General features: G+C 35.5%; 1 protein-coding gene across 5 annotated transcripts in view; it reads right to left on the bottom strand.

The window, feature by feature from the left end:
* Window positions 1–23,244, bottom strand: part of BABAM2 (BRISC and BRCA1 A complex member 2) — a 449,656-nt gene that overhangs the window by 322,107 nt on the left and 104,305 nt on the right. For all 5 annotated transcript variants that reach the window (XM_017545672.2, XM_017545670.2, XM_017545671.2 and 2 more), the window contains exon 4: window positions 18,980–19,074. In XM_017545672.2, the coding sequence (XP_017401161.1) occupies window positions 18,980–19,074 (95 nt within the window). The remainder of the gene's footprint in view (window positions 1–18,979; window positions 19,075–23,244) is intronic.

Genomic DNA, 23,244 nt, shown 5'->3' with positions numbered 1-23,244 from the left:
ATCTTAAAAGCATTCTAAGACATAATTTCTTTCCAAAAGCTATCACATTTAAAATAAGAATGTAAAAAAAGTTATAAAAATGAAATGAAATTATTATGGCTCAATAGACAAGGTCTAAGAGATACAAAATAGTACATTAAATTAGTTCCCAGTTCATAAAACCTGTATGCGATGTTGATCTTCCTGTTTTTCATAAACCTTATAATTGTGCTTCCAGAAAGCTACCAAGCATCTGTCTCTATGTAGCTAATTCTTTCAATCTTGGAGCTCTAACAAGGAAATAGAGAGTATACAGTGCCAGGATCACTATCTTCTCCAGCCAAAAGCATTATGTCTTGGAGCCAATTTCCTCTTGGTAAATTTTGATCAAATTCCTTCCACTTGCAGCTTCCTTAGTACTGGTAATGGGCACACATGTCACAAGTTGATATATATGTATATATGTTTAACAATATACACTGTAAGTTTAACAATAATATGTACACCTGTGCACATGAGAAAATACAAGTCTATGTATGCAGCCACACATATATATGCATCCACAGTGGTTCTTGTCTCTTTATGTGATTCTCTGTGACTACCATTCAGGCTTTCTTAATCCAGTGAAAATTCTCTGGTAACAAACATTACTTTGGAACTCTGCATTAATCAACTCTGCTATGCAGCTACAATATAATGATAATTAAGGCTAATAATAATTCTGATGCTATCAGGTCTCTTAAATGCTTCCGAACCATCAAAAAAAGATCAAATTATGTTCTACTTTCAGTGTAAGGGGTATTTTATTAAAAATCAATTATTTTAAAAGAGTTGGTGATCCACATAAAGCTTATGTAGTATATTTTTATGAGTCTAAATATTAGACTAAGCAGTGTACCTTATTTCCCAACTACTCTCAATACAGAAGAATTTCTGTATTTTTTATACATGACACCTATCCTCAATATACACACATTAAATATATCATAAACAGAGGTTGCAGATTAACCAGATCACCATATTTTTCAACTACAATATGTAATTCCTTAATCCTTCAAGTGCTAAACTAAACTGTTAACTCTCTAGTTGCCCCTGTTACTGTTTAAAATAAAGCATATTTAGTATAATTCACCTTACTTGATGAACAGGGGTCATTATTGTAAAAACAGATAGACAGTTTTTAAAAAGAGTGATATGGTTAGGGAAGTTTTCAGTGAATAGGCTACCTGTCCTTAAAATAAATGACACCAGGATACTGTATCTTTAGAATCCTTGTTGCTTTTGGTAGTTCTTTTCTATTTCCTATATACATATTTGTCTCATTTTGCTCTAAATAATGTCACTGCAAATTCAAATCTTCCATCAAGCATTATATACAATTATCTAAATAAAATCTAAAGATTCCTGTATATGCCATGTATAAAATAAAGCACATAGTCCTTATTTCAGCTATTTCACAAAACTCAGACCAGAGGTGTAGGAGAAACCAGGGTTACTGATGGTTTGTGACTATGTACCAAGTAATTTAAGGTACAAGAAATTTGGGACATATATCCAACTACCAATTTATATGAACTGCAGAGGAACAAAGAAACATGTGAAACTATACTGCAGAGATACAATCAGCAAAATCTAGTCTGTGGTAATTTTCCAGGACAAATGGCCCAGTTTCTGCAGCTATGAATTGTAATAAAAAAAATAAAATAAAATAAAATAAAGGAAGGAAAAAAAAAGATGGAGAAAACTAATAAGTTAAAAGAGATGGCTGGGCACGGTGGTTCACGCCTGTAATCCCAGCACTTTGGGAGGCTGAGGCGGGCAGATCACGAGGTCAGGAGATCAAGACCATCCTGGCTAACACAGTGAAACCTCGTCCCTACTAAAAATCCAAAAAAAAAAAAAAAAAAGGCCAGGCATGGTGGCACACGTCTGTTGTCCCAGCTACTTGGGAGGCTAGGGCAGAAGAATTGCTTGAACCCAGGAGGTAGATTGAAGTAAGCCAAGATGGCACCACTACACTCCAGCCCAGGCAACAGTGCAAGACTCTGTCTCAAACAAACGAACAAAAAAAAAAGAGACAGAGAGACTAGACATAACAATCAAAATGCATAGATCTTAATTCAAACAATTAGGAATTTGAACAATGACTGGTTATTTGATGACACTAGAGAGTTACTGTCAGTTTGTTTAGATAAGATAATGGTATTTTGGTTATGCTTTTAAAAATATTTCTTATGTTTTTGAGTACTATACTGAAATATTTACAGACGAAATGTCATAATTGTGGGGTTTGCTTCAAACTATGATGCTAGGCAGTAAGTGAATAGAAGTGTAGATTATGACGTGGTAATTATTGAAACGAGATCCATGGGATTCATTATACAATACTCCAAAATAGAAAGTTTTTCAAATAAGGAAATTCGACAGTTATAATTAATTTTGTGTTTTGATTTCTCAAAATTATACCCAAGAATTATGATTTGATTTCTAAAATGGCTAGTTACAAATTTATAGCCATGACATGATGTTAACAGTTAAAAAGAAGCTATGTAATTAATCTTAATTCTTTAATCTGGCTTTAAAAATTATCAATTTTAAATACTTCCTTAGTCCTTTCTTCTAAATGTTATAAACATTTTTAAATGCATTGTTTCCTTGAAAAACAGAAATTTTTACAGGGCATGTTGAAAATAGCACCAAAGTTTTTATCTAAAATTTAATAATTACAAATTTAAAAGTCCAAAAAATACTAGCAAAGCATAAGAAGTGGCCTTTAAGTTCCCTTCAGGAAGCCAAAATTCTTAGATTAACAGGTAGTATTTCAATTGTTTACATTTAGTACTAAAAGGTTGAAAATTACTATTACAGATTTTCTAACTCAGTAAAACACAATTAAGGTTGTCTATAATGTATTCACTATGAACTAGACAAGATACCTACATAACATAAATCTATAGCTAATTCCAAAATTATTTCTATTCATTTATATTCATATACCAATAAAAACATAAAAACTCAAATGTTTGAAATAGTTTTTTTTCCTGACTTGAAAATGCTTTCAATTTAATCTGTGTAGATTCACTGACTTTGGAGTAGAACCTAGATAGGAGCTGAAAGTAAAATAAACAGTTAACTTATACTTTTACTACATTAAATTAATTTTAAATTAAAGTCAAAAATTGAGACATATTTTGCCTTTTAAAAATAATTCCCATAGGTGCTAACTAGGCTAAAGTTTATGGTAACCTTGGAAACATCTTCAAATTACTAAAATCAATAAAATAAATCTTTTAAAAATATATCATTAAGCCAGGCATGGAAGTGTGATCCCACCTACTCAAGAGGCTGAGGTGGGATCACCTAAGCTCAGGAAGTCGAGGCAGCAGTGAGCTATGATTGTGCCACTGCACTTCCAGTCTAGGCAGCAGAGATCCCTATCTCTTAACAAAAACCAAAAAAAAAAAAAACTTTAAACACACAAATTATATATAATTGTTATGTCAATTAGTGTTTATGCAAATCAATTTTTTAATCTCCTAATGAACCATGCTGTTTGATTTTTAAAAGTGGCTGATAACCTCTGGTAGACTATTTTAGTTAGATACTGTAAGTAATTAGCTGTCCGTCTTTTAAAAATTCTATAATAATCCAGACTTTACTTTTCAGTCTGGCTTCTTCATAAATGTTCTGGAAACATATTCAAGAAACTGTATACAATGTGTTGAATATTTTGTTTAGAATACTGTTGTACTTCTATTTTCATAATCCTACCTACTTAAAAATATTCTTCAAATGTATACAAGGTCCACTGAGTCACTGTCAATTCAAGGCTAGAAACCGTTCTGTGGTTAAAGGATTACATCAAACCAGTGTAAGGGTTGAGCTGGCGTTGTACTTCACAGGTTTAAACATCTTGGCTCTCCAAAGCTTGTGTGGGGGCTGCAGTTTGGCATAAAATTCTCAGCAGGATGCAGATAATTTCTCTGAAATGTTTTTTAATGGCTAAGGTTTTTTTTTTTTTTTTTTTTTTTTTTTTTAAAAATGTTGGAGAAAACATATATTAGAAACAGGTTCAAAACTTATAAGACTCTTCCTCTGTCATGTGCCCATTCCTGTAGATAACCCAAGTACAGCAGAATAATCCCAATCCTAAAGACCTCAGCAAGTACAAAACCTCATTTCGATAGGAGTTGAAAGATAAGTACAAAAATCAAACAAACTGCTTCAATTATAAAGGTAAACTTAGGGCTTCTTTGAAAATACATCCACATGCTAAGCTCTCTCTGATAATGATTATACGTTGCCGTTGGTCATTTTGACCTCCACACCTCTGGTTTTCTTTTCATTTCTACATTTGAATGTTACTATCTTTATTCCCTAAAATGGCCCTGTGAGATAGGTACTTATCAGTTTTAACAATAAATAAATACATAGATCCACCATAATCCAACTAGTAATCAATAAAACTAAGTCTAGAATTAAGATCTGTCTCGCCCATATTCATTTCCAAAACCTGTAGTTCTCGACTCTGGTTATAACACTAGAATTGGCTTTGTTTGTTTGTTGTTTTTGAGACAGGGTCTCACTCCGTCACCCAAGCTAGAGTGCCGTGGTACCATCTCAGCTCACTGCAGCCTCAACTTCCTGAGCTCAAGGGATTCTCCCACCTCCGCCTCCCAAGTAGCTGCAACTACAGGTGTAAGCCACCATGCATGGCTAATTTTTGTGTTTTTTGTAGTGACAAGGTTTTGCCATGTTGCCCAGCCTTAGAAATGGCTTTCCAAAGCCACTGATACCCAGGTTCTACCCCAGACTAAGTAAATAAATTGAAATCTTTGGGAGCTAGGAACCAGCAATCAATATATCCTGATGTCCCCAAGAAATAATCACAGCGCTACAAGAAGATAAATGCAGAAAGCAGGATGGCAGACACGGTCAGCACTAAATTAGCCACTTGCAAAGCCAAGCTTTAGTGTCATTTTCTTTTTTCACCCTACATTTACCCACTTCCCCACTCCCCAACCAGTAAATAACAAGAAGTCACATAATTTAATATTTGCCTACGTGAAATATATTGGGAACATAAATTCTAACAACTGCCAGAATGTATAAAACAATTCTAGCTGAAACACCCTCTAGATGATTTATAATTGTATACACTCTTTAACTTCTAGCTCCCTTTATTATATTTTGTTGCTCTTTATGCCTATCTGCATCTCTAGTCTTCCATCTGAGATTTTTATCTTTCATTTCCCTGAAGAATTAGTAAAGGTTTGCTAATGATGAAGTCTCTGCTTTCGTTTACTTGAAAATAGATTTATTTCACTTAGTTAAGAATCTTTTTGCTAGATATAGGATTTTAAATTGTTGTTTAGTTTATCACATCAAATATATCACTAAACTGTATTCTATCTTCCATTATTGCTATTCAGAAGTCAGCTAACAATCTAATGGTTGCTTTTTTGTTTTCTCTGGTTGTTTTCAGATTTTTCTCCTTGTCTTTGGTTTTCTGTCATTTGCCATGATGTGTTTAGGAGTAAGTTTCTTTGTAGATAGCCATCTTAGAATTAAGTGGACTACCTGAATCTGATGAATTACATTGATTAAAATTTATATGCTAAATATATTTAGCTCTTTTTTAAAAAATATATTGTAAAATATAACAAATACATGGACAAGTTCACAAAACAAAAATGAATAGCTTAATTAATAATAATCACAAAACCAACATCTGTGAAACAGATGAAGCATATGTACAAAGCTAAGCTCATCAGCACATTCTGTGCCCCAGAGCAATAATGTTCATGGATACAATGACCTATATGAAAAGAGTCAAAACAAACAAGTCACAATTCCAAGACTCTGTGATACCAGACTTTCTCTTCTTTGGAACTATGTGTTATGATGTTCACCTAGAAGTACTAGGAGATACTAGAAAGAGACCAAGGATAATATCAGCATGAGCAGAAGGCAGAGCAAAGCCCTGATTACATTGTTTAAGCCCTAAAACTATCCACACCCCAAGCTAGTTCTACTTCTGGTCTTTACTGGTATATGAACAAATCAATTTTTTTTAACCTGTTTGATTGTATTTTCTGTCACTTGCATCTCACCAGGTTCTAACTGCTAAATTCATCACATGACTATCTTTCCTGAAGTAATTTTTCTTCATTTGAACTTTGTTATTATCTTTCTGATATAGTTTGGACTTCTGTCCCCTCCAAATCTCATGTTGAAATGTAACTCCCAATGTTGGAGTTGGGGCCTGGTGGGAGGTGTCTGGTTCATAGGGGTGGGTCTAACCTCATGGTAATCAGTGAGTTCTCACTCTGAATTCACATGAGATCTGACTGTTCGAAAAAGTGTGGCCACCCCTCCTCTCCCTCTTGCTCCTGCTCTCACCATGTGACATGCCTACTTCCCCTTTGCCTTCTGCCATAATTGTAAGATCCCTGAGGCTCTTTCCAGAAGCAGATGCCATGCCATGTTTTCTTTATAGCCTGCAGAACTGTAAGCCAAAAGAGACTACTCTCCTTTATAAATCACTCAGTCTTAGCTACTATTTAAGCAACACAAGAACACACTTTTTTCCCCACCTTGTATCACAGTCACATTTCGCCTTATAGCATAACTGTCTGTAGCCATATTTTCCCCACTACTGAAGTGTGAGAATGGAGCACAGTGCTAAATATGAGGTATTCAACAAACAGGTATTGAAGAAATTGTGAAGGCATCAATGAATCATTCATTTTTGTATCCCTTGCACTTAGTACAAGGCTTAAATATAATATACACTCAATACATGTTTGTAGAAGGAATTAACTAATAAAAAGGAAAAATATCACAGGAAGGCAGACATCAGTACATACACAAATGTGATCTTAAAATAATCCTTCCTGGTGACTAGAATGACCCATGTGGAAGTGGATAAGAGTTGAAGACAATAGTATGAAATCATGTTTCCCTTAATATAGGTACAGATGGCTACATATACAAATATTTATAGATATGCACATTTCCTTGTTCTGTGAGCTGAAAGGACCTAAATAAAAGCAATGACATCCCAGTAGCAACAAGCACACCTAGCAATCAGATCTTGGTTTCTAAGACCTTTCTCCAATAAAAAGGACAAGCGCTCCTCAGAGAAATGGATGATACTAAGACTGAAGCAAGAAACTGACAAGATGAACCTAGATCATCTCATAGTACCAGGAAGTAAGAAAATGTTTCAAAAAAACAAATAAATAAAAACCCTATAATGATGGAGGCATGTCAAAGGAATACAGAAACCAAGTGAAAGAATGTCCAATGTCCAAAGCTGGAAGAATTTGAATAACAAAATAGATAACATAGTATTGAACTGTAACCCAAAGTATAAAATAAATATCTGTAAGTCCATACTGATATAAATAAATGATTGGATAAATGAATAAATGGGGAGAATAGATCAATCTCCCATGCAGTAAAATTCCAAATAATTTGTTAGACACTGCCCTCAAAGAGGGTATAATTCCCCACTTCTAAGGGTTACACACAGTGAGTCCCTTCCATAGTACAGTATAAAAGGGGGAAAGAAAGAATAGCTTTACAGGGTAGCTCCCTCAAGCCAAGTGATTAAGGTCAACAACACTGAAAAGTTCTATTGATAATACATGACTATCAATATGACTTGATATGTAATGAAAACAGCTTTGTACCTCTGAAGTCTTCCTACCAAAAGCCCATAACCACAGCCTAAACATGAAAAAAAATCAGACAAATCCCAACTGAGTGACATTCTATAAAATAGCCTGCCAGTTACTCTGCAAAACCATCAAAGTTATCAAAAACAAGGAAAATAGGAAAAACTGTCACAAGAGGATCCCAAAAGGACATATGACTAAATGCAATGTGGAATCCTAGATGGGATCCTAGAACAGAAAAAGGACATTAGGAAACAACTTTAAAAATCTGAATAAAGTATGGACTTTAGTTAATAATAATATATCAATATTGGTTTATCAATTGTTACAAACATACCATAGTAATGTAAGATATTAATAATAGGAGAAACTGAATGTGGGGCACTCAAGAACTCTCTGCTCTCTGTACTGTCTTGGCAACATTTCTATAAATCTAAAACTAAAATTCTAAAATTAAAACTTTATTAAAAAATAAATAGCCCTTTCCTCAAAAGACCCTATATACCAAAAGCATACAAAGCAAGCTAGTTGTAACACCAGCCTTTGAAACAAGTGAAGAATATGAAATAATTTAAAGATCCTGAGGGAATATAATCAACAATCAACTGTACATTCTTTTTAAATATATAATAAAAGTCTGACTCCTCTGAAAATCTAATGTATACACATGAAGTTCATAACTATTTCAGGAAGCTTACTTAACAGCAAGTGGCTAAAGAGGCATTAAAAATTTCTGAAATCTTCAGTATCATAAAGGAAAAAATATTATCCTTAAATCATGAACATCTCACAAAAGTTTCAATGTCTTTGTAAATCATATTAGGAAGAAGAAAAAAAGGAAAATAAAATCTAAGGCTGTTTTTTATTTATATTTAAGAATATAATGCAACAAAGATGTATATAATCTGCTATGACAATACACTCTATGTAACTTGCTACAATATTTCCCTTTCAATGTCTAAGTCCTGATTCTCCAATTAAACCAAAGTCCTAGTGAAAGATTGATTCTCTATCTTCTACTCAATGGTATAATATATTAGCCAAAACCAATTTTAATGTTACTAAAACCTTCATTTCTCCCTTATTTTCTTAAGAGAAACAAAGGTAGAATCCCTGTTGACAGACATTAGTCTTAAAATGATGAACTAATAGATTTTTTTGTAAGTTATTAACCATAACCAACTATTAGTTAGTCAGGGTAAGGGGAAAGGTGGTTAAGAATTCACAAGTAATCATCATTTCTTTTAGCTTCAAGTGGAACTCTCTATGAGTAACAAACAAAAATAAAGAAAAAGGACTGGTTTGAGATACATCTTTCATCTTCCCGTAGAGGTACTAGCAATCAGGAACAGATCAAAAGAACAAAAGCCAATTTTAAAAGGTGCTTATGATAAATCTGTAATGTCATAGGAAAAATGCTTACAGTAATATATAAAATTTAAAAAATTGAAAAATGTATTGTACATATGTCCACATAGCATAGGCAGAAAAACACCAGAAATAAATATCTACTAAACCATGAATATTCATCTTTAACTAATATAGGGTTACAGACTGGTTTTTCTTGGTACTTATTTGCATTTTGAATGCTAATTATTATTATTTAGAAATCCAGCTCTTTGAAGAGAGTGGTGGAGAGAATAGGAGGTGACGAAGAGTAGATGGATGACAAGAGATGACCAACCAATGACAAAGGGGAATCTTCAAAACTGATTAAATAACTCCTCTGGATAAGCATATTCTTGAATTGCAATGGTTTACACTCAACTCAGTACCTCATTTTCCCAAAAGCTGTTTTACAATTCAATAGAGTAAATCAAAACTGGCAACATCTGCTAAATGTTATATTTGCCATTGGATTTCAAAAAATAACTCGGTTTGCCTTTTTTTCATTTGTCTTATGAGAGTGAACATTTTTAATGTACCTTGTTTGTGCTTTCAAGATGTTGTTTTTCGACAACTATGCTTTTAAAGCTTTGTTTATAACACATGCTTTCAAATTATTTGTGTATGCATATGTGTATATATTAATACTCTTTTTAATCTATAATTGGCTATAATATAATAGCAACACCTTTGGAAAACAGATGAAATCATACATCATAATTTTTAACGAGGGTTCTTCCACATCTTCCTTTAGGAAGTATATTTAAAAAATAATAATAATAATATTAATTTTCTTCCTACCTCATAAAATGTTTCCCTGGCTGAGAAAATAGACATGGTAGAAATACAATAGTTTTTAGTTCATCAACACATAAACCAGTTTTCCACCAAAATTTCTAGTAATTTTCTCATATTCTCTTGGGTCATTTACTGATGATGCATCCTTTGATTACATGCTGCATTAAAATCAAGAGAACCAGAGATGCCATGCTAAATAATGTTCCTATTTCTACCTTAGGAATGTATATATTAGAAGTTAACATCTAGGTTTTCATAAAAAATGAAGAAGTACTGTTATCTTCATTTTGTTAATTTTTATTAATCTTATTGAACATTTTATTAATATCATTTTTATTAATTATTAACAATTAACTTTATTAATTCTGTATTCCTACCAAGGTGTAATACATGTACACTGTATTTTATCATCTGCTGAAGTCTTTCGTACTATTACTTTGAAGGTAAATTGTAAAATTATGTGTTCTCAAAATATAATACAGAGGACTTATGCTTCCAGGTGGGATGAAGTAGCTCTACACAGACCAGCACTCTCAATAAAAACAACTAGAAAGCTAAATAAAATATAGAAATCTGTCTGAAGGTATTTGCTATCTATGGAAGCAATGAGAACTGGGAGGCTGAGAATCACGAGGAGAGAACCTCAGGGTGAGGAACTGATGTCTCCAGCTGGTTTTACCCAGGGGACATTTGCAAATTCTGGGTACAGGAGGGAGGCTGATAATCCAGGCTACGCACAGTCACAAAACTGCTGCTGAGGCTTAGAGAAACCACTGGAACTTTTGGCAGTGTTGAGAGACCTCAAAAATGCAGCCAGCTCCCCTCAAGACTTTGAAGAATTCCGGGGTAGCCCAGGTCAAGAAGTTAAAAATTAAGAAAACGCCTGTGAAAAATACAGCAAAGCAATCAGCAGTCTTGTAAGACAACATTTAGAATTTGGGATCCATATTGCTTGTGTGTTTAAATATTCGACAAATGACAGAGAATTCTATCCTAAAGTATATATATTGTGGGCCAAGGCACTTAGAATTGTTTAGGAATACTGGCCACTCCAGCCTCCCAAGTAAAACCCTGAAGAACACTATTCCAGGACAGAAGTGAACCAGAAGTAAACAGACTCTTAGCAAAGCCATAAACTAGCCTTGACTCAGCAAAATCCCTGACTGGATTAAAGTGATCAACCAATCACATCAGCCTATGTCCCTACCAGAGGGGACAATAAACCCTCTTTCTGGAAGAAGATAGCGTTATCTGGAGCCTCTATAGTGTTTTAACTGGAATGTCTGACATTCACTCAAAACTACCAGAAACACCAAAAACAGACCCAAGTGATGGAGAACCAAAAAAAAAAAAAAAGTTTTAACTGGAATGTCTGACATTCACTCAAAACTACCAGAAACACCAAAAACAGACCCAAGTGATGGAGAACCAAAAAAAAAAAAAAAATAGCAAACAAAACAAAAAAGCCCAAACACATTTCAGATACTAGAATTAGCTCACAAGGACTGGAAAATAAATATGATTTACATATGCAAGAAAGTGGAGAAAGCCATTTAGAATATGAAAAGATAGATGAAAAGATAAATTAACCAGAGAATTGGAATTTATAGAAAGGAATTGAATGGAATTGTGGAACTGAAGAACATATTCTCTAAACTTAAGAACTCATAAGGATAGGTTTAATAGTAAAAATAATAAACTGGAAGATAAGTTTGGCATTATCTAGTTGTGCTATTCATTCATTTATTGCCTCTCATCTCCCAAAGCCACTCTGCTTTACCCTGTTTATGAAGCTGGGGACAGAACCTGTAAACAATTTTCCTTTGCCAACAAGTACAGTATTCAGCTTGTTAACAGAGAGTGATGGAGAGACAGTGCAAGGCACAGCAGAGAGAAGAGCTTCTTATCTTGGTTCTGTGTACTTTCCTCCTTGCTCCCACAGTGCAGTCACCAGAGCCATGCAGGAGACCCATTAGTGACCTTCCTCCAGCCTGTTTCACTGAAACCAGCCCATTTCCACTTTGCCAGCCGTGGCTTACCAGCACCCAGTAGGCCACCTGCATCAATTCTGGCCCACAGCACCCCCAGTGAAGGTTTTCATCTTCCAGTAGCCTGCAGCCACACTCTCTAACAAGGAGGTGGGAATCTCAGCTGTGACAGGGGCGTGATGGGGAAAGGAGAAAGGGTCTTCAAAGTTTGTTTCCTTTTGGGTATTCTCCCTTAGCCCTAGTATAGCTGCTCCCTACAACTGCTAATCTTGCATTCTTTAGAGATCTCCTTTACCCCTTTAGGTAAATAATTCTCTATATTAAATTTTCCCATTCAAATTACTGCTACATTTTCTGTCTCATGACTGGACCCTGACTGATAAACTAATAAAGTTGAGAAACCTCAAACTGTCCTATCATCTATACTATATGACCGGGCAAGCCCACCCTTCAATATATACCCATCAGGAATGGATATATATGCATTAACCAAGACATGTACAAGAATGTTCATAGTAGCAATATTCACAACAGCAAAAAAATCTGAAAATAACCTAAGCAAGAATGTTCATAGTAGCAATATTCACAACAGCAAAAAAATCTGAAAATAACCTAAGTGTCAAACAATAGTAGAATGGATAAATAAACTGTGGTATGCTCATACAATAGAATACTATCAGTAATGAGCATGAACAACCACCAAAATAACTACATGGGTGACACTCACAAATAAATAATGAGTGAAAGAAGATAAGCATATAGTTTGATTCCGTTTGTATGAAGATCAAAAAATAATGATGTCAACATCAAGTCAGCATAGTGTTTACTCTGAGGCAAGGTGATCATAGTGACGGAACAGGATATGAGTGAGGCTTCTGAATGTTTGAGTTATCACTTCTTGATCTAGGGGCTACTTACACATGTGTGTTTACCTCTTGAAAATTCACCATGCTATGTACTTGTGATTTGTACACTCTTCTGTATGGATGTTATTTGTCAATAATAATTACCTAAGATATATATATATTATTTATAAAAAATCAAGTACGTGTCCAAGTCGCTGGTACTTACCACACATACATGGATCTGGTAAAGTGCCCCTCTCCATGTTCCCACAGTGCTCTGTGCATATACCTCCACCTTCACACTTGTCACTCTATGCTGTAATTCTTCTTACTTATCTGTCTTGGGTACTATGTCCAGCTTCAGGGCTAAGGACAAGTGTTTTATAGGTCTCAAATGAGGCATCAAACAGAGATTTGAAAAAGGAGAGAACATTCTATTTTAAAATATGTTGTAGGCCAAGGCACTTAGAAGTGTCTAGGCATCAAGCACCATACATCTGGATCGCATTTTTGAAGTGTGTTACATGCAGTACATTTCAACTTAGTGCATTCTTTGTATATATTTTGTGTACACTGGGGATGGGAACTATTTTGCAAGGACACATTCAGAAGATGTCTTTCTGTAGGTAATGCAGTGAACAGCAGAGGAGGAAAACTGACAAGGTATTGGTACTCTTATATTCTACTCAAGCAGAACAGTCACTGAAGGAATCACACGATCAGTGACTTATACCTGCAGTAGCATTAGGTTCACTACCCTGAAGCTGCTTGTCCCAAACACTAAATTACCCTCAGCTTCCTCAAACCAGGAAGTCAGACTGCAGTGCTTTCCAATCTACCACAATTGCAACATGCTTTTCTCAATTAAGTTTATAATCCACCCTTCCTCCTTTATGCAACTTTATTTTAAATTAAAGTGAATTATCATTATTACTTTAGGGGTAAAGAATTTCATAATATCCTTTGAGGGAGCTGAATATACCACAGGGTATTGCAAAACAGAGACTGAAAATCATTGTTTCAGAGGTTCTGTTAACTGATTTTTATCCCTCCAAATTTCTCTAAAACTAAATTTTTTTCTACTATTTTAAATTTTAATCTAAAGTGTATTTTTTAGTCCTAGAAACTAGCAAGTCTCTTCAGGAATACAGAAACTTAAAGGAAATCTGTTCATCTAACAAATATGCATTGTATACCTCTACATGCAAGGTACTCTTCAAATTACCAGGATACGGCAGTGAACAAATTCCACTCTCTCCTGAAGCTTTCATTCCAGTGAAAAGACAGGATGACTCATTATCCCAGTTTGCCTGGGACTGTCCTTTTTTAACACTGAATGTTCTGCATCTCAGAAAACCCCTCAGACCAAGGCAAATCAAGGCAGTTGGTCACCCTGGCAGAGACAGATACCAAACAAGCAACCAAAAATCATCAAATGATGATAAGTGCTCTGAAGAAAACAGACCATAACAAAGATGAGAGTGTACTGAAAAGAGTATTACTGTTTTGCATACAGATGTCAGGGAAAGCTCCTCTGACATAACAACACTTCAAGGAAGGAGAGAACAAGCCATTGAGGTAAGTGGAGTAAGGGTTACAGGTAGAGTGAATAAAAATGGTCAAGAGCAAATGAAAAGAATCTAAGGTGGGAGTGTGTTTAGAATGCCTGAGGAATGGCAAGGGGACTTCTGTGGCTGGAAAGGGGTGAGCAAGAGGCAAAAGAGAAGAAGTTTAAGTTAAGGAAGCAATTGGGTGACAGCTATAGAATAACCTACCCATCACTTAACTTCTTCTTGATGATTTTAATTCCACAATTCCAACCTACAATAATTTTCCTTTTTCATTATAATGGAGACTCTGTCTTAATCTATTGAAATTCTTTCTTCTCACATCATATATTGTATTTGAAAAACACTATTTAACTATCCCATAGCATTGCTTTTGTTTCAATTATTCCAACATTTAATTATATACTACCTGTGTGTATTTGCTTTTAGATATCTATACCTTACCTCCCTAAAATTTATTGATGGATTGATTGAGAGATAGGGTGCTAGAATTACAAGGCATGAGCCGCTGCATCCAGCCGCCTCCCTAAAATTTAGACGTCTTGAGGTCAAGTTCCATATTGAACAGTGTTTGGTGCACAGTATGCAAGCAATAAATACTAATGGATATGGCTCTTTGTCTTTTGTTTATTTTTATGCTCAGAATAAAGAACTCTTACAATTGAACAATAAAAGACAACCCAATTTTTAAATGGGCAAAGGATCTGAATAGACATTTCTCCCAAGAATGTAAACAAATAGCCACTAGGCACATGAAAAGATGCTCAGTATCACTAGCCATCATAAAAGCGCATCAACACCACAACGCAACACCACTTCATACTCACTAGGATGCCTATAATCAAAAAGACATAATAAGTGTTGCTGAGAATGAAGAGAAACTGAAACACTCATACACTGCTGGTAGGAATGTAGAATGCCACAGCCATTTTTAAAAACAGTTTGGTATTTCCTCAAAAAGTTAAACATAGAGTTACCATTTGACCCTGCAATTCCATTCCTAGATATATATCCACGAGAAATAAAAATATCCACACAACAGTAGTTATAATAGCTAAAACATGGCAACAATCCTGTAGATCCATCAACTGGTGAATGGATAAATAAAATGTAGTATATGTATGCAGTGTAATTGTATTTGGCAATAAAACAGTAATACATGCTTCACTGAAAACATTACGCTAAGTAAAAGAGGTCAGTAACAAAGAACAGCATATTATATGATTCCATTGATATGAAATGTCCAGAACAGACAAATCCATAGAGACAAAATGCAGATTAGTTGCTGCTTTGGGTGGTGTTGGATAGGGGTGGGAAGATAGGGAAGTCACTGCTAAGAAGTTTGAGGTTTCTTTTGGGATTGTGACAATGTTTTAAATTTGTGGTGACAGTTGCACAATTCTGTGAACACACTAAAAACCAGTGAATTACACACTTTAGGTGAATTGTATGGCATATAAATTGTCTCAATAAAGCTGTTATTTAAGAAAACTTTTGAGCTGTCTCCAAGAATGGAAAATGATACTTCACTGGAAATAATGTTAAGCAAAGGCAAACAGCCTTCTGTTGGAAACATTACTATAAAAGATGGATTCAGTCAGTGGTTCCCAGTAACAGTTCACACTAATCATAAAAACAGCCCAGAGAATTTAATAAGTTCTTGGGCTCCCCAAAGAACACAATTCAGTAGGTCCAGTGGGGTCCAGGGATCTATATTTTTAAAAGGCTTTTCAATTTATTTTAATGTATATCTAGAATTGGGAACCACTGGACCATTATTAAGGTCCTAACTCAATGATTTTATGAGATTTTATCTTTGGTATCTATAAGATACCTCTCTATCTAGTATTTTACATTTATTTGAAAATCTCAAATTCCTTAATGAAACTCACCTTCCTAAACGGAGAGCCTGAGTTTGGGAACAGGTGGCCTCATTGAAAGGATTATAGCACGTCACATATTCCTATTAACCTTATGTGTGTCCTTTACTTACGCTACTTTAAATTCTTTTTTGGGGGTAGGGGGGAATGATTTGATTTAAATAAATTGAATAAATAAAAGATGACATATATTACATACATTCTCTGAAACTATATTTCTCAAACTGAGACACATTGGAGAATCTTTTTTTCTCAAATATTTGTAATTTAATACATTTTGTTTTGAAAATACAGGTATATTATAGAATCAAATATAAAATTTTCATGAACTTTTAAGATAAAACCCAGAAACTTCAAAGAAATTCCACAATTGCCACAGGAACTACTTGAGACTACACTCCCAGATTCCAAGGTCATATACTCATGCCCATCTGCAAGGCAAACTTCAGGAAAAACCCAAGAAATCTAGGTATTCTGTTTTCCACTCCATGGGTGATAAAATTTGTATTCCACCTTCATTCAGAACCTTATGTAGACTAGTCAGCTTACTAGTGATTATGCTCTGAGCTCTGAGCACTTCACGGAGGGAAAAAGATATCTGAACTGAATCCAAGAATTAAACCAAAATCTGTTAATGGGTGAGTGAAAAATCTTTCATAGGCAAGCTACGCTCAGAGCAATGTCTGCTGGGGATCAGGCCTTGTGGTTAACCTGTCTAGTGTTTTAATCAGGCAACAATGAACATCAGGTGCAACCTCCAGAACGATTTGGACATCACCCAGCTAGTGGAGGGTATACTCTGGTTGCTTATCTGGGCTGCTCAGCCCACTGATCCATGCAGAAGCCCTGGGTAGTCCACCGAAGGCTGTAGATGAACTATCACTAAAGAGAAGGTATTCCCCTAGATTTGCAATATTTCACTTAGATCTAGTGCTTTGATATTTTGGCTGTTCTTTTTCAGCTAATTTCTCAAAAACATTTGTGATAACTTCACTCAGGGACTAAACATCTTAAGAGTGGGATTATAATATGGAGTCTGACATAGAATTATATAAATCTTAGAGGTCAATTTTCTCAATATTAAAATGGAAAAGTAGAATAAAATATATCTTAAGATCTTTCTAGTGTTTAAATTCTACACTCATATGATACTTGCCATATTAAAGATATGTGCTATGAATTTTAAATGCAATTTCAAAAAAGGAAGTTGTAAACATTCTTTTTTTATTCTTTCCATTATGCTGTTTCTTCTTGCATCACCCTAGTTCAAAGCCCTTTCTCCCTCCACTGAATGTTTACAACCATTCTCAATTCTGGTCTTCAATCTCTCCTTATTCCATTATATTGACCACATTGCTATTAGATGATTCTCCCTTTATCATTTCCTTCAATGGCTCCTAGCCCAGCATTCAATGTGCTCCACAGTCTCCCAATTTACCTTTCTAACCTTGTCTATCCCATCCTTATATTAACTTACATTTCAGCAAACCTGTCAGTACCTTCTGAAATATATTAGACAAATCCTAGCTTCTTCCAATGTGCTTATGTCATTCCCCCACCTGAAATACTCTTGTCACACCTCCCACTTTTGTTCCATTCTTCAAGAATGAGTACAAGCCTCACCTCAACTACAAAGCTTTTTCTGACCACCTTCTTTAAATTCCTGAAGCACTTAGCCTGTAACACATCTTTGGCATCTGGCATATGCTACCCTCCTCTGGGCAGATTTAATACAGAATAGGTCTGTGGTGAAATCTCCGTGTAATTTTTTTTCCAGGCAAGACTCTCAGCTTTAATACAAGGTGACTATATAACACACAGCATCTAAAGGGGCATATTCAATTCAGACTTTTTTAATTTAAAAAAATTACAGTTCATGTGCAATTACTAGAAACTTTACCATGAATCCACCTTACTCTTGCCAACAATATTTTTACAGCTATGTTCTAATATTTAAGACAATACTTTAGCTTTGGGTTACTACTTCCTGTTTAATACCTTTAAAGGATAGAAGCGGGGCAAGAGTCCAAAGTAAATAATCAAAACTTTTCATTATAAAACTTGAACAAAATAAAAAATTTCTAGAAAACAAAACTAAGAGTATAGTTTTGAACAACAATCAAACCTCTTCTAGTATAGGTATCACACCAAACTCAAATTTGAGAAGAAATAAAAAGAGACATTTTGTCTGGTCAGAACCATTTAAACAAAATGGCACGTTTTTCTCCACCCAGCATGCAAAACACACAAATTTTACTAAAGCACATGTACTCCAACAAGTACCACCACCCTTTCCCTGATGGTGAATATTTCTGCTTTAATTCCAGAAACATTTTAACTACAAAGGTTTTGGTGTTGCTTAATAAAGAACATTTAATCTAGTCTTTACCCTTCTGATGGTAATACTGAGATAATGCAGATACAAGTCCAAATTTGCCACTTTCACTTCTATATAAAAACAGCCTCTTGAAGAGCCAAGAAACACTCTCCTAACGAGCCCCGTAATGAAGTGTTAGTAAACATTAGAAAATTGATTGCAGGCATGAAATATTACATTAAAACAAAGAAAATGTTTTCAACATGTCTCTTTAAAATGAAGTAAAAATATTTCAACCAATATGCTAGAGACTTTCATTAATTCAAAATAGCCTGAAACTAAACGGCAATGAAAAAAATCTCTTATTTAACTATTTTGGCACATTAAGAGTTCCATCTATTTCACAGAACAGAGAAAAGAGGAGTGAGAAAAGAATGCAGACGTGTGACAAATCTGTCTGTTAAGCAATTGCCAAAAGCCAATTTTGTTTTCCTTTCACCAAATAAAGATCATCCAACCAAGCCTGCAGTGCTCACCTGCAAAGCTGAGGGGTCTGGCAGGAATTCAGCATCCTCTCCAAAGATAAAATCAGGAGGCAACTCTGGGTATTGGGCATTGAAAATGATATCCCCTGAAATAAAAGAAAATGACAGGCCCTTTTTATTTCTTTTCTAAGTATAAATATTCTGAAGACTGTATCAGAAAAACTTCTAAAAGAAATTTATATTAGCTTAAGAAAAATATTTGAAAAGCACTTTCTGGATGATTAATTCTTCAAATAAACTGATTTTTTTTTTTTTTTGAGATAGGGTGTCACTTTGTTACCCAGGCTGGAGTGCAGCGATGCCATCTCGACTCACTGCAGCCTCGACCTCCCAGGCTCAAGTGATCCTCCCATCTCAGCCTCCCAAGTAGCTGGGACTACAGGAACATGCCACCATGCCTGGCTAATTTTTGCATTTTTATTAGAGACGGGGTTTCACCATGTTGCCCAGGCTGATCTCAAACTCCTTAGCTCAAGTGATCCTCCCGCCTTGGCCTCCCAATGTGCTGGGATTATAGGTATGAGCCACTGTCCCTGGCCTGATACCTTTTTTAAATTTAATATCCACAATGAGCAATTAAAAAAGCTTTATCTCCAAGTACATTATAAACATACATATCCAAGTAGAAAAGTAGAAGCAGGCAAATCCAAAATATGTGCTGATTATTTTTACAGGTAACATAACCAATCATTTTCTGCTAATTAATAAGCCTTTATGAAGATTGATTCTGTATAGACATAGTCCTTGCCTTGCAGAAATTAAACATACATACCTTTGGTATAATGGAGATAACATTTGGCTTACAGTTCACAAAACCTTAGATTTATATCCACAAGGTCTCCTCATTATTTACCAACTCAAGTGATCTTGAGCAAGTTTTAACTTCTTTAGACTTCAGTTTCTTCATCAGTAACAAGGAGATATAATAGTACTAAAATCACAGATTTGTTGTGAGGATAAAAAGAGACAGCATGCCTAGCAAGGTCTGGCATATAGTAAGCTCTCAACAAGTGATAAAGGGAGTATTACTGTTGTTTTGAAACATAAGACAAATTTACAAAGTCTCACTAGCAAATTTATGTTGCAAATTCTTGTTTCTTTTCTGAAACCTTCTATAACTCCCTTTTATGCCTCTGCTCATCCCAAGAATCAGCTCTTATCATTATGCTAATACCAACAAGTAGATTAGTTTATTGACAATGTAACACACACATTGAGTTGTAATGTGGAAAAATATGTATACTTGTGTACATGTACACAACCTCTATACACATACATACAGCTTTATCTATCCAATCTTTTTTACTGCTTAAACAATATCTATATAATTATATCCAATTGTAAGCATTCAAACTTCAGTTCTTATTCGAGTCCTTAAATCTCTACGTACTAGGCATTTCAATGTCAAACTCAGCAAGTCTAAAAGCATGCTCATGACTGTCCCTCTTCTCACTCCCCTCATTCCTTGATTCCATGCTGAAATTTTGGTGTCATCTCCAACCTTTCATATATCCTATATGCTCATAGAAAACAAGTCATCTCAATTTTTCCTCCAAAATGTCACTCATATGGATTTTTCCTACTGTTAACAGCCCCTTCCAGGCCCAGATCACCTAATACATATATTCACTCATCCATTGAATAAATATTTAAGCTTTGCCCAAGGCACTATGGTAGGTACTCAAGACAAACAAACAAAAAACCCTGCTGTTAAAAGCTGACACACTAAAGAAACTCAATCATCATCTTACCTTTTAAAATGGTCTTCTAATACCAGCTGCCCTCCAGTCCATAATATATATTATCACCAAGTAAATATATACATATATTTTTTTTTTGAGACGGAGTTTCGCTCTTCTTACCCAGGCTGGAGTGCAATGGCGCGATCTCGGCTCACCGCAGCCTCCGCCTCCTGGGTTCAGGCAATTCTCCTGCCTCAGCCTCCTGAGTAGCTGGGATCACAGGCACGTGCCACCATGCCCAGCTAATTTTTTGTATTTTTAGTAGAGACGGGGTTTCACCATGTTGACCAGGATGGTCTCGATCTCTTGACCTCGTGATCCACCCGCCTCGGCCTCCCAAAGTGCTGGGATTACAGGCTTGAGCCACCACGCCCGGCCGGTAAATATTTTTAATGTGCTATTTTGTTCCAAAATGTCCCAACTCGAGAAACTTACATGAGTTTCCAATATCAAATGGAGTAAGGGCAAACTTTTCAAACTGATATTTAAAGTCTTCAGAAATACTATGGTGCTACCTATTTATCCATCATTCTTTATCTACAATCCAGTCTTTCAGTCTTTTCTCTTTTTTGTTTTTTTTTTTTTTTGAGACGGAGTTTTGCTCTTTTTGCCCAGGTTGAAGTACAATGGCATTATCTGGGCTCACCGCAACCTCTGCCTTCCGGGTTCAAGCAATTCTCCTGCCTCTGCCTCCCAAAGAGCTGGGATTATAGGCATGTGCCACCATGTCTGGCTAATTTTGTATTTTTAGTAGAAACAGGGCTTCTCCATGTTGGTCAGGCTGGTCTCAAACTCCCGACCTCAGGTGAGTCCACCTCGGCCTCCCAAAGTGCTGGGATTACAGGCAATGAATCACCGCACCTGGCCCAAGCCAGTCTTTTCTTCCAGTCTATATGATCTGTTCAGTGCCCTCCAAATACTATGACACCAAATACTATGACATCTCTCTCCTTGCTCAGTTCTTACCTTCCTTTACGAGCCCACTAAATTGTCTCTCGCATGAAGCTTGCCCTAATAAATCCAGAGCACACAGATCATTGTTACTTCTGAAATTAAAATGCTGACTGGTTATGCCATTCACTTGAGTATTTAATTGTAAGTAGTCTTATATTGTTTTATTGTTTGATTAATTTTTAAAAATCATAATAAACACAAGCTACCTGTGAGATACTGTGATACACACTGTGTCAATACAAAGATAATTATCATCAAGGAGCTTCTGTTTAGTGAGGGATATAAGACATAGATCCAGAATCACAAATACACAGTAGTGCAAGGTAAGTACATATAATTGATCTTCCTAATTATACTGTAAGCATCCAGAAAACAGATGTTTTTATACTTATTTAATGTTTCTGACAGGGCAGAGTATATCACAAATAGCATATATTCAAGAAACACTCAATAAATGAAAGAAATTCTATTCTCTGTACTGAATGTCTAATTGCTGAAAAAATCTTCAGTGAAGAATAAGGCATTGCAACAAACATATGAAAAAACCCTCAAAATCACTAATTATCAGGGAAATGCAAATCAAAACCACAATGTGATTACCACCTTACTCATGCAAGAATGGCCATAATAAAAAAAATCAAAAAATATTAATAATAGATATTGGCAGGGATGTGGTGAAAAGGAGCACTTTTACACTGCTGGTGGGAATGTAAATTAGTACAACCACTATGGAAAACAGTGTGGAGATACCTTAAAGAACTAAAAGTAGAAATACCATTTGATCCAGCAATCCCACTACTGGGTATCTACCCGGACGAAAAGAAGTCATTTTACAAAAAAGATACTTGCACATGCATGTTAACAGAAGTGCAATTGATAATTGCAAAAATATGGAACCAGCCCAAATGCCCATCAATCAACAAGTGGACAATGAAATTGTGATACTAAAATAATACACACACACACACACACACACACACACACACTCTCACACTCAGCCAGCCATAAAAAGGAACAAAATAATGGCATTTGCAGCAACCTGGAAGGAACTGGAGACCATTATTCTAAGTGAAGTAACTCAGGAATGGAAAACCAAACATTGTATGTTCTCACTCAAAAGTGGGAGCTAAGCTTTGAAGATGCAAAGGCATAAGAATGATATAATGGACTTTGGGGACTGAAGGGAAAGGGTGGGAGGAAGTGAAGGATAAAAGAATACATATTGAGTACAGTCTACAATGCTTGGGTGATGGGTATAACTAAATCTCAGCAATCATCACTAAAGAACTTATTAGGCCAAATATGGTGGCTCACACCTGTAATCCTAGCACTTTGGGAGGCCAAGGCAGGTGGATCATGAGGTCAGGTGTTCAAGATCAGCCTGACCAACATGGTGAAACCCCATCTCTACTAAAAAAACACAAAAATTAGCCAGATATGGTGATGCATGCCTGTATCCCAGCTACTCAGGAGGCTGAGGCAGGAGAATTGCTTGAACCTGAGTGGTAGATGTTGCAGTAGGCCAAGATTAGGCCACTGCACTCCAGCCTGGGTAACAGA

This window comes from Cebus imitator, unplaced genomic scaffold (genome assembly GCF_001604975.1).
Source record: "Cebus imitator isolate Cc_AM_T3 unplaced genomic scaffold, Cebus_imitator-1.0 Scaffold180, whole genome shotgun sequence".
Classification (NCBI taxonomy): Eukaryota; Metazoa; Chordata; class Mammalia; order Primates; family Cebidae; genus Cebus; species Cebus imitator.
This window is presented reverse-complemented; position numbering and strand designations above follow the sequence as displayed.